At 36.5% G+C, this 15,421-nt stretch overlaps 1 protein-coding gene across 1 annotated transcript in view; it reads left to right on the forward strand.

The window, feature by feature from the left end:
* Nucleotides 1–12,800, forward strand: part of LOC135943651 (calcium release-activated calcium channel protein 1-like) — a 40,401-nt gene extending 27,601 nt beyond the window's left edge. The window contains exon 4 of the mRNA XM_065490300.1: nucleotides 12,367–12,800. Coding sequence (XP_065346372.1) covers nucleotides 12,367–12,395 — 29 coding nt within the window. The 3' untranslated portion in view covers nucleotides 12,396–12,800. The remainder of the gene's footprint in view (nucleotides 1–12,366) is intronic.
* The last annotated feature ends 2,621 nt before the right edge of the window (nucleotides 12,801–15,421 follow it).

Consider the following 15,421-nt stretch of genomic DNA (forward strand, 5'->3'; position numbering starts at 1 on the left):
ATATAGAAATATCTATCACAAATAATGGAGCTGTTGCCATTGCATAATATGTCAATATTTTATTCTGATTGCGTGTGACATTGATCTTAAGACAACGTTGCTTTTTTATGACAGAAGATATTCTCTGCGGTAATTCTGCGCGGCCCTTATTGGTGTTGGAGCCTGCTGATGGAATTTCCCCTAAAAAAAGAGATCCGCTAAAAACATCATAAATTTTTTTCACTAAATAATATTTAATCACAAATGGGGAATTTTTGTACAGTGAAATTATTTATGCTACTCCATGTGGATTTTAGCAATTGTTGGTACTTCAAAAATAAATATTTTTAATATTTTGCACTAATTGTCAGTTCCACTGTATCGAAATTCAGAACGCTGGATGCAGAAGACCAGCACATTTTTTACACCGAATACCTTTCCTCTGCAGAAGGTCGAAATATTTTGGCACCAAATTGCACAAACGAAACGCAATATATAATGACTGCAAACGTATTTCAGCACTGCGTACATTCGTTAGTTTTGTATATAACAAGCCTTGTCATGTAGAAAATGGGCGTCATCATCATTTTCCTCCTGCTATTTGGCTATACTTTTCAGAATTGCTGCAAAATTTAGCGCTATAGTCAGTCGCATTTGGTTCTGAGGTTTGCTAGAAAGTAAAACTATATTGGTATTTTGTTATTCATTATATCAGTCTTAATATACGTTGTAAAGCCAAACTTGCTCGGTCAAAGTCTCTTAGCTCAGAAAGTGCTTGTGGAACGCCTCAATAGCATTTTTATATTTTTTATCTTGGGTTCTGGTTTTCGGCCTCTCGCGATTATGGTCTGGTGTAGGAATTTCTTGCCTTCGTGTTAAGATTTTTCTGCCCCGTGAATTCGTTAACCAAAATGCCTTCTATGAAGTATTTCTCCATTCTGATCCCCATGGCACTTGTTTAAAAAGTAGAATAACTGTCTATTTGAATAAGTGGTTTAGTTTATACAGCAACTGTTAGCGTCGCGTGAGACTGACTCCTCTGCAAATATTTGTGACGCAATAAAATTGTCAATAATAAGGGGGAAAAGGTGGATCCTACACAACAATGTTTTTCTAAAAAGATTTTTCTCTGTCCTAATAAAATATAATCATGATTTTTAATGGCATGCATATTTATAAGGCTTAAAATTAGAATACGCAGCTGTTGTAAACCTGAAAACATCATCCATAATTGCTATTAGGAACTTTTCGAAAATAAATGGTAATTATATATTCTCATAATGCATGAGCCACTGTCTCTTGCCAAAGCTGCGCTTCATATAAAAATGAAAGATACTGTTGGCGTTCAATTAAATATTATTTTCAAGATCTTACAATTCTAAATTTCTTTTCTAAAGTAGGCTTGTATGTTTTGTATTCAAATAATTTTAGACAAAATCTTGCAGGAAATGACAGACGTTTCTCACACAGAAAGAATTTACTTTGTCTCAATCATTTTTGTAAAATTTTCAGACTTGACCGCAAATCAACAATGAATTTTTCTTTCAATATTATAAAAATACTTTTCATTTTTAACTAGATTTGTAATTTTAGCATGCAGACATAAGGGATAGTTAGAATAACTTGGTTGTTTAATACTAATATTAAGGTTAAGTTTAGTGCAGATTTCGCAACATTGAAATTTTGGAAATTTTGCAAAACAATATTAAAATTAAATGCGTACCTCTTATTTATATAGAAAGTGTCAAAATAAAATGCATTTTTAATAGAGAAATATAACAGTTATTGCCTTATTGAGTTCTTCTCTTAAAAAGTTTGTTTATTTTTAGAAAATGTACATATTTTGCTTTTCCTTTCAAAAATTTAGCCTTAATCTGTAGGAAAACTTAAGTGAAATGTACTAACATATTTAATTTATGGACTAAAAATTTGTAAAAATATAAGAATTGTGACATCAGTTAAACACGGTAAGAATATATTTGAATAAGTATGCTTCAGTTCGATTTTCATATTTTATTAGAGTTTTCTCTCTGTTCATGTTAATTCTAAACGGCGCAGCATTATTTGCAAGACCTCTTCATCTCATTATAGCATATTAAAAATCATTGCGAGTTTTCGCTCTCATATTTATCATTGTAACCAGAGGAATAAGATGAATATGAATTGTTAAGAATAGAAACTTCATTCTTTTTTCTGCTCTTGATAAATTAAAATTGATTTTGATTGTAAATTGTTCCAGATAATTATGATTGCGCATATCAGCTATTATTTAGCATTATTTTATAAAAATATGTATGTCCTTTTTTAATTTGAAATTGCTGTAAGAAATGCTCAACTGCTCCTATTGGTTGAAGTTAATAAATTCTGATTATATAAACAATTGTCTCGGTATATTATTTCTCAATAGACCTTTGCAGTGATCAAATTTGGCTTTAATAATAAAAAATTAAACGCTTTTATAAAGTGATTCATTTACCAGCCTTTGTTATTGTAAAAAGGATAAAAATACTGATGACAGCAAGCCATTTTTTCCAATTAATTAATTTGTTTTTTATTATACTCAAACTGCTGAAAAACGGTAGGTCGGATTTTGCATTGAATGCAAAGTTTGCAACAATATAGGATCACCACAAGGAAGCGAACGAGAGAGGTGGAAGGGACGGCGGCGAATGCACGCGAGGGTGCATTATCCTCATTACACTCTCCGTGCAGCGTGGAATTGCTCAAGATATATGTGGATGACAAAGAGGGCTTTCACTGGCTCAGCTCAAGAACAAACAGACAGACAGCTAGGACTCTCGATCGGTGAGTAATGAGAGCGTCGCTGCCTCCTCCACCGCCGCCGCCGCCGTGATTTCGCTTGGTAATGAGCAATGTGTGCATTAATTACGAGAGCAGGCTCAGAAACACACGGCGTGCTGAATGAGTTAAGAAAGGGATTTCGCCATTGTCTGCGGCGGTGGAATTATGCACTCGGCACCGCGTCGAGGTGCCGGTGCTTTTTCCTACTCATGCACGGATTGTCTGCGGGCTTTGAATAATCAACGTGAATCAAAAGGGCGCGCAAACCATACCATGTGCTGCACTTTTCTTCTCCGATTCTAATGAAAAAGCTGCTCAAGCTCACTCGCGCGCCGTGTGTACATATTCACTGCAAGCCCCACTTTTTTGATGCACTTCACTTTTCTCTGTTTATCCCTGCGCCGAAGCTCTTTGATATTTTTCTACTTATTTTCTCGCCCAGCGTACTGTAAAGGAAATTATTGCTCTGGACCTATCACGTAATAACTTTTCTGCTTGCAAACGAGGGAACTCGCTCTCTGATGAACTGCTTCTAATATGCATCCCTGCCCTTGTAGATGAAACGAAAGTTTTCATTTCCTCCCTCCATATTGCACATAGGTTCATATGAAATTGCAGTATAAGTGAAATTTAAAATTCCTACAATCTATTGAGATGAAACATATAAATAGAAATTTTTAAATAAGAAATCTTGCCAATTTTTTGTACAAAATATATTATTCTCATGAGATTTGATTTGCAAACAATGACGGCAAACGGAAAACAAAATATTTTTATATTGTTAATGAACATTCCCGAAAATAAAGCAATTTTTTGTACTTTTTTGTAAGCACGACACTAGCACAATAATTTAATCCAAGAATTTCCCTTAGAAGATGTTAAGTTAAATTTTAATATTTTAGCTAGACAAACAATTTTTACAACATTCTTATAAGAGGATAAAAAAAATGAATCTAAAATTGTTGCACTAATAACACTACCTTATTACAATAAAATCGTTGGTATGTGCTAGTCTAGTTGGTGGTAAAATTATTGAATCACGTAAGACTCTCCTGGTTTGGAAGTTTTTTTAAGCAATTTATGGAGATTTAGCATTGAACAAATTATCAAATATGTTAAATGAGCAGTTATTTGCGAGATTGGAGGTCGATTGGACGCGATTTTTCAGCGTGGAAATTTTTAGGTGGCAGTCATATTTGCTTAAAGTACTTCTTAATAGATGGTGAAATTCCAAATTTGAAGCTCGGGAATGGGGGCGTTCCCTATTTTTTCGGTATCTCAAAAATACCCGAAAAACGAATTGTGTTAATGAATTCTAAACTGCAACTCTTGACTGCATTGAGGTATCACCTTAAAATTTTCACTGCCCAACCTAGTTTTTGATCCTGAACAACTTTTACATTTACAAAAAATTCGCAGGTCGAAGGTCAAGGTCACCTTTCGCGACCTTTTTTTGAAAATTCAAAATTAAGGGATGATAGCCCCCTACGATTTTTTTGGGGTTCAGGGCTGAAATGTAGCCCGTGAAATTCTACACAAGTACACCAAGTTTCATAGGTGCAATCGCGATACTTTTGCTGCAATTCGAATTTGAAGTTTGAAAACCTGCTCGAGGCCGCTTTACCGCGCGTGGACTTTGAGCGGCGAGTTCGCCTCTTGTTCGTCAAGTTGATTTTTTTCGCATTTCACTTGCTTAGAAACACCAAGAGGGCCTAGGGTAGACCAAGGAAGGTCAAAATCGACCTTCAGGGTCTGTCCCTGACGTGACCCTGAGATACAAAATTTCTAAAATTTCCAATTTCATCGAACTTGGTGTCTTTTTATAGGTTTTCACTACTGTACAGCTCAAATATACAGCCAAAACTGCCGAATGAAAATCCTGAAACATGTTCTTGAAATAATTGGGGTACTAGCCAAAAATCCAGACGTTAAAAATGGTCAAATTTTGAAATCTTTAATTTATGATATGATTCTTCTGTTTTGTACACACAAAGTTCATATTGAGTGTTAAAAATTAACGATTGTTTTTTTTTTAAAAAAGTGAAAATATTTATTTTGAGCAAATAACAAAAAAATTACATGTTTAAAATTTTTTATTTGAAAAAGAAAGGAAACAAAAATTTTTGGTTTTTAAAAGTAGCTTATTTGCCAGTGCATTTAATAACATTTTTTCATAGTATTAAGCATAAGATCCTTTATTATCAACACATATTATGAACTTCATGTGTGCAAAATAGAAGCAACTTTTCATAAGTTTAAGATTTTAAAATTTTGACCATTTTGCACATCACGTCTGGATGAATGTCTACCACAATTACTTCAAGAACCGGTTTCAGGATTTTTATTCGGCAGTTTTGGCTGTATATTTGAGCTGTACAGTGGTGAAAACCTATAAAAAGACACCAAGTTCGATGAAATTGGAAATTTTAGAAATTTTGTATCTCAGGGTCACGTCAGGGACAGACCCTGAAGGTCGATTTCGACCTTCCTTGGTCTACCCTAGGCCCTCTTGGTGTTTCTAAGCAAGTGAAATGCGAAAAAAATCAACTTGACGAACAAGAGGCGAACTCGCCGCTCAAAGTGCATGCGCGGTAAAGCGGCCTCGAGCAGGTTTTCAAACTTCAAATTCGAATTGCAGCAAAAGTATCGCGATTGCACCTATGAAACTTGGTGTGCTTGTGCAGAATTTCACGGGCTACATTTCAGCCCTGAACCCCAAAAAAATCGTAGGGGGCTATCATCCCTTAATTTTGAATTTTCAAAAAAAGGTCGCGAAAGGTGACCTTGACCTTCGACCTGCGAATTTTTTGTAAATGTAAAAGTTGTTCAGGATTAAAAACTAGGTTAGGCGGTGAAAATTTCAAGGTGATAACTTAACGCAGTCAAGAGTTGCAGTTTAGAATTCATTAACATAATTCGTTTTTTGGGTATTTTTTAGATACCGAAAAAATAGGGAATGCCCCCATTCCCGAGCTTCAAATTTGGAATTTCACCATCTATTAACAAGTACTTTAAGCAAATATGACTGCCACCTAAAAATTTCCACGCTGAAAAATCGCGTCCAATCGACCTCCAATCTCGCAAATAACTGCTCAAATAGTAAAGCATTTTTGTTCATTTTGATTAGAACATTTGGAACATGGTATATTTTTTAACCAATAGTTAATTTTCAAGAGATTTCGCCATGATTCGGTCGATTCGTCTTCTTAGATAGAGTGTACCCTAAAAAACAAAATTAAGAAAGCAAAAACTGTTTTCTAAATTCGATTTGAAATCATTATTCCCTGGTAGTCAAACTTAGATTATTGTTGGAAATTGCTTGAATCCAACAAATTCACTAATAAATAACGTATCGAGGAGCATTAAAAATTGTTTCCTTCAAAGAATCAGAAAGTTTAGCTGATATAAATCTGTGTTTACTTCCTCCCGCAATAATTCTTCTTTTTAGTTAAACTAGATTGTGCGTTTTACGTCCGCAATGCGGTCTTTTAAAAAAATAATTGAATACATACACACGTGTAGGCACTTACATATGAAAGTTTAATTATTTAATGTCTTTAACGTTCTGCGCTAATTTTCTAAGGATGGACAGCTATAGTGAAATTCTGAAAAAAAAAATAAATATCATGCTCTCTCACTGTATTCTTGGCCTTCTGCGTCAGCCTCCAAAACAATGTTTATATACTATATACAGTAACTTAGCTGCAGAGAATTCTAAATAGCCGTTCGTTAATTTCAATTTCAAAACTATTATTTTGCGGCCAAACGCTACGTCTTGCTGGTTTGCACCTTTCCAGCATGCCTGATTTTGCTTCACGGGACGAATGTAAAAAAAAGTCCTCGGTGCGGAGGCAAGTGGCCCTTGAGTGGGCTGGGTCCCTGTGCGGCCTGGTGCGCCCATGTTACCCGTTTGCGGTGTTATTGGGACCTGGGTTTCAGCATTCGTGCTAGTGCAGTGCGCGCCCTTTCCGGTCCGAGGACAGGGATAAAAAGAGCAAAAAAATGTTTTATTATTTCTCAATATGTAAATGATAGAAAATTGTCATTTGATCCATTGCGGGAAATGAATCAGAATTAATTGGGTCGCCAATTTGCATTGTTCTAAAACATACGTGACCTGAAATAAAAAATGTTCTTAAAAATTATTTATTTTAAAAATATGAGTCCAATGAAAATTGCTGGAATGTTCTCGAGCAACCTTATAATCTCATTTTTAGTCGTTAGTAATGATATACTCATTTGCAACTTTTTTCATTGTTTTACCTCCTTTTTTTCAATGGCTGCTGATGGTGATTATTCACTGCGCGTGGGAGGTGACGTCGAGAGCGAGGGAAAAAAACAAAAACGCTTGCCTTTTATTTGATGCCGAATTATTATTTCTGCGCTGCCAGCAGCAGTTTAATAATTTCCCCTAAACCGAGCAAAAGAGAGATGAAAGACAGAAATCCGCTTCCCCTGGGGTGCCGCATTTTAATTATTTCCTCGCGGCTCATACATAATAATTCACGAAAATATTTTTGGCAGCCTGCACAACAAGAAATATACTTGACTCTGGCCCCTGAGCAAAGAAAGCGGACAAAACGGCATCGCTCGAATGCGTTCTAAGTGCACGCTGGCTCACTCGAGCAGCAAACACCGAGAATTTTGGTCGTGCAACCCTGCCAGCCTGCCAGCCTGCAAGAGCAGAGAGCACACGGTACGCCTCGAGAGTACAGAAATAAAACTCGCAAATTTACGGTGGACGCGAACAAGTCGAAACAGCACTCGACGCTTTTGTATTTAAATTGCCATAGTCATTAAAATAAAATACATGTTTTGGTTAACCATCATCTCAACTAAATTAGTAGTTAAGTCTTAATATAAATTTCATTTCAAACACGGTTCTATAATTCATTGAATTGGTTAAATGAAAGTACTAAATAAAATTAACAGTTTAATCATTTTATTATAAATTATCATTGGTACGGGATGTCTTGTTCATGTTTGAAGAGCCTGTTTGGCTTAAAATTCATCTTTTTTCTTTTGTGGGGTCATTCGGAGGGAATAAAATGATTTCGAAAAATGTTTTTCCAGACATTAACATATGTATGAGTTCGATAAGAGATTTGCTGGGAGCTGCTGATATGTACAAGTCGCCTTGGTCCACGTCTTCCTGAAGAATCTCATCTCGCACTGCTATATGATATCGTCAAAGCATTTTACAATTCTAATTTGCACCTATGTACATTCTCCACAAAACAAATCGATGATAGTGATGTATAGGGTAGATCAATTTTTACTTCAATGTGTTAGCTCACACCAAAACGCAGATAGACTGAAATGTTGGTTTCAACTGTGGTTCAGCCATAAGAATGTTGCAAAAAAGAGAGATCATCATGACAGCGTATATTCAGTGGATAATAACAATTATCTAGCATTTGAATAATACCGTTTTACATGACACCGCGTGCACAGAATGAAGTTTAAATTACACAAGCTATAATTTCACTGTGTAATTCAAATTTAATTTAAAAAATGTATTTTTGAACACATCTTCTGTGATCTTAAAGTAGATTAGCATTTCAGGCCAACAATCAAAAACATTTTGCTTATGTTGGTTTAATAAGTGGTTCATGGAGTCTTTTATTCATGGAATTTAGCAACATTTTATCTGCAATGCTTCTTGTTATACATGCAACAATTTTATAAAAATATGAAACTGCCAGTTCCTTTTGTAGGAGTGAAAGAGCCAAAACCAATCTGCCAAAAGTTCAGTGTTACCGCCTTTGGATCAATCTTCCACCAAATCAATGTCTGAATAAAGTGTTTGATATAACTTTTAAAAGAACGATTCTTCAAATTTCTTGTTTAACCCCCTTTTTAATATTTATAATGCATTTTACTGGTCTAGATATGACAATGTATGAGGTATTGTTGTCCCGCAGAACCTATTTTTCTTGCAAGTGAACTATTTGGAATGGTCTGAAGAGAAAATGCTTTATTTTCTATATGTTCTACGCTGTTTGCCACATCTTACGAAAACTTGAACGCGTGAAATCAATTTGCACGTTGATCCTAGTCTATTCCTTAAACGAAAAGAGTTATGCAACCTGCGCTGCAGCCAAGTCATCCAAACTGCAGAATTTGCGTGGCGGCCCAAAAGCTACTAAAAGCAGTATAATAATTTCTTTAACATCTTTAACAAACAAAATTTGTAACCGACTCTTTGTGCTATTAGAACGGGTAGCCATATAGTGGGCAAATGAAAATGAAGAGAAAAATGTCTTGTACCGTCAGTTCTTTCGGCCCTTCCAAACCTGTCAATCAAAATCCTATGCATGAACGGCAGTGGAAAACGACCCACTGTACTCATCATATTTAGCAAAATAAATATGTACAGCAAAATTTATTACCCAAATCAAAACCAGGCATTTTGTAAATTTGGATATTGGTATAAAATCTCCCCGTAATGTATGCAAAAATTTCCAATTCACAGGTCTTCCTTTGCTACAGCAGCCTGCTTTATTGCGTGTTTTTCAACTCAAATCACCTCAGGGACGAGAGAAAAGAACATGACAAGGCCTAATTCACGTTGTTCAGGCCAAATGAAATTAAAGTATAGAGGGCGTCATCACCACTTTGGATGCAATTGCCGAGCCACTGATTACGTGACGACAGAGAAGAAATTGCATTAATGGCGGCAAATTCGCTTCGGGGGCAATCTTAGGATACACTCAGCGGGGGAGCCGCGCACCACTTTTTCGAATTTTGTTATCCATCAGGCGGCGTAATCAAAATATGATTCGATCAGGGAGGGGGCGAAGAAGGGAGCGGCGCGGGGGGCCGAAATTTGAGTTTCCACCCGGGTGAAGACGGAGCGATCAATCAGTCATCAATCACTCTCTTTTCTGCCCGAGCTGACTGCGCCAATCGACTCGACGGCTGCTATCACCGGCCTCTTGCCACCAATTTGCACCCGGGGACGAACCCATTTTGTCTCATTATAGGCCATTTGGGGACCAATCGTAACTGCGACCCTTCAAGCGGAAGAAATCGCGGAATCGTCTCGGAAAAAGGGTGCACGCACTGCCAGCGACAATCATCCCTAGGCAATGACGAATCCCATTCTACCAAAGCGAAAGGCCCATCATTTAGCATTTCGAAGTGAAGGAGATTGTCTTTCTATATTTTGGGTTTCTATATTTTTATACACCGCGGGGCTATTGTTCTCGACGGTAAAAACCCGATGGATAAACCGAGGAAAGGCGTCGCCGCGGCCGCCGCTGAAGAGCGACTCCGTCGCAGAAAAATGCTCGCTGCATCCAGAACTTGCATATTTGTCAAATTTTTTAAATTTAGCTTCGTTTTATCATGTCAGTTGGATTAAAAACTCAAGTAAAAAGATAAAAATTGGATTGATATGCATGTTGTAAAGATTTATTAAAAATTGGTTGTTCTGTATTTTCAAAAAATTAAAACAAAACTTCATACTAGTTGATTTAAAAAGTTTTGAAATGGCACATTCAGTTTCGCTGAGGATGAAGTTTTTGTTATCATTTTCTTAAGAAGGGCGCAACCAAATTTGAGTGGAACTCCTTTCTGAAGAAGAAAAAGAGCGATATTTCTGGCTTTCTCAATTCAATAATTTTTTTATCTTTTTATCCCTGTCCGAGGACCGGAGGACCGGGAAGGGCGCGCACTGCACAGCACGAATGCTGAAACCCGGGTCCCAATAACACCGCGAACGGACAACATGGGCGCACCAGGCCGCACAGGGACCCAGCCCACTCAAGGGCCACTTGCTTCCGCACCGAGGACTGCATTGAAACGTTAGACTTTCGTCCCGTGAAGCCAAATCACGCATGCTGGAAAGGTGCAAACCAGCAAGTAGCGATTAGAAATCACATTTATTGCATAATGTGATTTTTTTACTTTTGAAAATTATTTGTAATGCTTGTTTCTTGAAAAAAGTGTACTGGAAATGCTAAATCTGGAAGGCGCCACTAAGATTAAAACCAATTTACATCATCGACGAGGATGAAATCTTGTATTTATTTGCCCATAAAAATATAAGTATCATTTTGAAATATAATTTGTAATAATAGTATGTGTTGAACGCTCTTCAATTCTTCATATTCAAGAGTTGATCTGATTTATTTTGTAAATAGCTAATCAAATACCTGAAAATAATATTAGTTTTAAATATACTTTCGCTGCTTGATTACAATTTTTTCGTTACTGAACTTCATTTCCTAAATCTTATATGATGAACATGAATCTTCTATATAAAATTCATTTTGCCATAAGATATAGCAAGAGAAGTCATCACCGCATGGGAGTCAAGAGAGTAATCATCCGAGAAAAGCGTCCACAATGCAAGCCATTCAGTCCGGTCGTGTGATTTAGTTTGGGATTAATCACATTATGGGGCATTAGCCGATTAGAAACGGCTGCCTCATTTCATCAGATTTACTATGGCGAGGAAAAGGGTCTGCCGGCAGTGCTCTTCTTCTTTCCAACCTCGGCATCTTCCCTTCACAAAAATGCCATTGAAAGAAAACTTGGTGGGCGTGCGGAGAAAGAGAGGGATATAGAAAAGCTAGGAATGAGATGTGGTGTGTAAGAGCTTCTTTCGGGAATTGGTCTGAAAGCTTTTTACGATTGGACCTGTCAATCGCACACCACTAAACGTCCTCTTGTGCTTTCGCCTTGCCGCACCCGGCCCCGAATTTCTTTTCTCCGGCTGCTCTCAGCACCGCGCGCGTGCAAACATCAACACTTGCGATGCACGAAATTAATTGATTGACTGACTGACTGACTGATTGATCGGCTACCGTGCACAGCGAGCGGTGGCTTTTGTCGACGTCTAATTCAATTTCCTGTCCGCATCCTCTGCTGCCGCTGACACGCTCAAATCTAACCGATATTGATTTCTCCGTCAAACTCTCACCGGTACTGACTACTTTGCCTTCAATTTGTGCAATTTCTCTCTTGACTTTCCCTTGCCAACAAATTTTTGTTGCTGTTTTACGAACACTGTGCTCTAAGCTTACGGAACTGAATTGAATGGCTTTACTCTGTCGGAAAAAAATTCATCTGGATGGTCAGCTATCAGTGAAAATTGTAAGAGGGGAAATCAAATAACGTGTGTTCATACTTTACAGCAGTTGTATGTTTTATTTCAATTTTATTTCTATTTCACGAGGAAAAATGATAAAATAGTACCAATTTCCTTTGAAACTGAAGAGTTGAATTTTGCTGACAGAGTTAGAAATCTAAAAACAAAAAACAATTAAAACCACAAATAATTATATACCTAAGCAAAATTTTGTTCTTTAAATTGATACAATTCTAGAACGCACCAAGCAGTTTCACAACAACAATTTCAGACCATTTTAACTATACACATTATCCTTTTCTTGTCGGGACCAGGATGCAAACAGATTATAATCAATAATTTTTATCGTTATAAATCAACTTTAATTTTATTTAGATAAATTAAAAATTGCCCAGCTCATATTATTTGTTCACCTGTTATTGAAAACTAGAATTATTCTTAGAGGTTTGAATTGAAATAATGAAAAAATCGTTTTCTTATGTTTTCAGGTGCAGTCTGTCAGACCATTAAGCAATGAGAAGATTTCAATCAAGAATGCTCCTCACCTGATATCCAGTCAGCCGGATTTTTTCCTGTGGAGAATGAAATCTCACAGGAAGGGAGATGGAAAGCGTGTGCATGAGAAGGTCGAACATAATAATGGGCTCAGAGGCCATGCAGACATATAATAATGATTTAGTACAGGATTTTCCACGGCGCGCAGACAGCGGCCCATTGAAGAAAAATAAAAAGGTGCTGAGTAATGTCGGAGATGATGAGATAACGAGGACCCCACATAATGCTCAATTATTTTTGTGCGACTACCATGAACTCATTGCTCATCACTGCTAAGCTGAATCGCAGATGGAATTAAATCCGCGCATCATTTGCACCCCACGATCAAATTGAGCTGTGAGCAAAAGTGGTGGAGTTAAATCGAGAACTGGATTAAATAATAGAGGGCATGAACTCCTCGGCCTTGAAAATGACGGAGCCAAAGTTATCAAAAAAATGTATCTTAAAGCATCAACAATTTGAGCTTGATTTTGTTGAAGCAAAAATAATTCACTTATTTCACACCACTGAACGTCATTCTCGGAGCATTAATTATTGCTGAAGTAATGTGTTAGTATTAATAGAAGGAGAGAAATGTGTTTAAATTATGTGGAAAGATTGTTTAATGGCAAGAAACTGCTAAACTTGCTCTCTGATTACAACAAGGTTGCAAGATTAGATGTTTTTAATAAAAAATGATGATACCACAACAACAGAGATTTCATTGATTTCCTTTTTGATATTAGAGTATGTATTTGTAAAAGAAAATTCATTTTATTAAGCGATATTAATTCAAACAGTTTTATATAAAATATAAATATTTCATTTTTCTACAATCCAAGACCGACTACTTTCCAAACCAGAGAGGCTTTATTTTTTATGGCTTCTGTTAACATGCATTGTAACTTTTCTTATTTTTTATTTTATAAGTGTCAGTGCTATTTTTGTAAAATAAAGAAACAATTAATTAAATTAAAATTTTATATGATAAGAGATGTTTTGGTGAGATAGATGTAAAATGCTAAGAAAATAATAGCTTTTGATCCGCTCCACGAAGAGCCCAATTACGTCACACCGTTCTTCATTTTTATAACCTCTACCAGAATTTTAAAATATGCACAAATAAAATCAATGGTTGTGAAATTCCTAATGAATTTGGAAAGGATGGAATACACTCTTTTATTATTTTTTTTAAATAGAAACAATATGAAGACTTGGCTGAAAATGAAGTGCACGTCACTTTTTTCATTTCATTGCACTATATAATGTTAGCTCTAACAAATTTTAACCTATTTCATACGTGTGATATATTATTTTGACGTTCATATAGGTTTCACCAGTAATTTAGCCACTGTAGCTGAATGACTGCAGCGATGGGAAACTGCAGGGATATTGAATATGACGGAAATTTGGAAGGATTGAGTTATGAGAGGATTGAATATACTTTGTAAAAATATATATAACTAAATGGCAGGCACTATAATGCGTATACGACAACAGTATTTTGAAATAATTAAAATAAGTAGAAAGCCAGGTTATAAAATAATGCAATCCTGTTTAATATAATGGTGTGCTCATTAAAAAGGCTTAAAATTATAACGTAAATTGATCACGGAAGAAGTTTATGTTTCGTGTGAATCGTGTGTATAGTGCATTGCATAGTACTATATATGTATATTTTTTAAAAGGTAACTCGTTTGTAAAGAAATATTAACCATGAGAAGGAAATAATAGTAACTACAAATAAGACAGAGGACTCTCCCATAAACCTGAAATAAGCCAGTTTATGCGTATAAGTATATTATTGTTCATTCTTGATGGGTCGGAGTAATTGAGATCTTAATTTTGACTTGACATGTAGGATTTGGATGTGAAAATCAAAATCACAATGATAATTTTAAAGAATTATAGAAAAAATCGTCGATCTTAATTTACTATGATGGGTTGGTAAAATTTTGATATGGATTAGTTCAATAAAATCAATCATACTTATCATCTGTATCAAAATTTCCTCTTGATGCCAATCTTCAAAACGATGCAAACCAATTTAATATTAACTTAAAGAGTTTAAAGAATTTGAAAACAGCAACTTCCGAGTTTACTGCTTTTCCCGTCTGTGTCACGCGCTCATTCTATCCATAATTAATAATAGGCCATTAGTGCGGAGCCAAGTTGTGTGACACAGGCCAACTGGTCGAATATTTACTCAGCCACACACACACACACTAAATGTTGACGAGCCACTAATAGAACAGAGCACAAAACTGGAAGTGTACATATACATGCGCGAACGCACAGTGGATTTTACACAGCACGCGCGGCGAGCGAGAAAAAGTTTTGTGCTGGAGAGTCTCAACGTCGCGGGGAATAAGCACATTGTTATATATTGGGTCTAAACACACCCTCAAAAAGCTCGTCGAGATAAACGCTAATGGTCGGACATTCGAGTGTATTGGGAATCGACGTTTCGGTCCGCGCAGATAGGCCAAACAAGCAGAGGCGACGGAGACGGCGACGGCCATTCAGAAAAGTTTCAGCCATTGTGCGCTCCGAGGGGAAAGGGTTGTTGGAAATAAATTATTATTTGTCAGCAGAGATAAGGAATTTTCTGTCGAGTGTAACTTTTAATTTGCGCACGCCACCGCGCTTCCCCCGCAGCTTTTCAACTTTTCTTTTCCTCCAGCATACATATACATTGTATTCAAAGGGTTGGTTAGGCGGCTGTCACTTTGCTTATCGCCAGAATTTCATCAACCGGCTCTCTTGAGCTATTGTGCAGCGGACGAGCTCCGATATTAATTAAGTCGACTTCCACTGCTGCAGCCTTTTGATTCACATTTGACTTGCCTCCTAATGAAATTTTGAGTTTCTTCTGGCGTTCATTATTACCAAGAGCCAAAAGGTATAGGCGGGCATGAGAATTATTTAATTTATTTAATATCTACTTTGAAGCCGAACGTTCAGTTTATTTATAAAATTTACCATAGCCAGCTCGGTGATTTCCAACTA

This window comes from Cloeon dipterum, chromosome 4 (assembly GCF_949628265.1).
Source record: "Cloeon dipterum chromosome 4, ieCloDipt1.1, whole genome shotgun sequence".
In the NCBI taxonomy this organism is placed as follows: domain Eukaryota; kingdom Metazoa; phylum Arthropoda; class Insecta; order Ephemeroptera; family Baetidae; genus Cloeon; species Cloeon dipterum.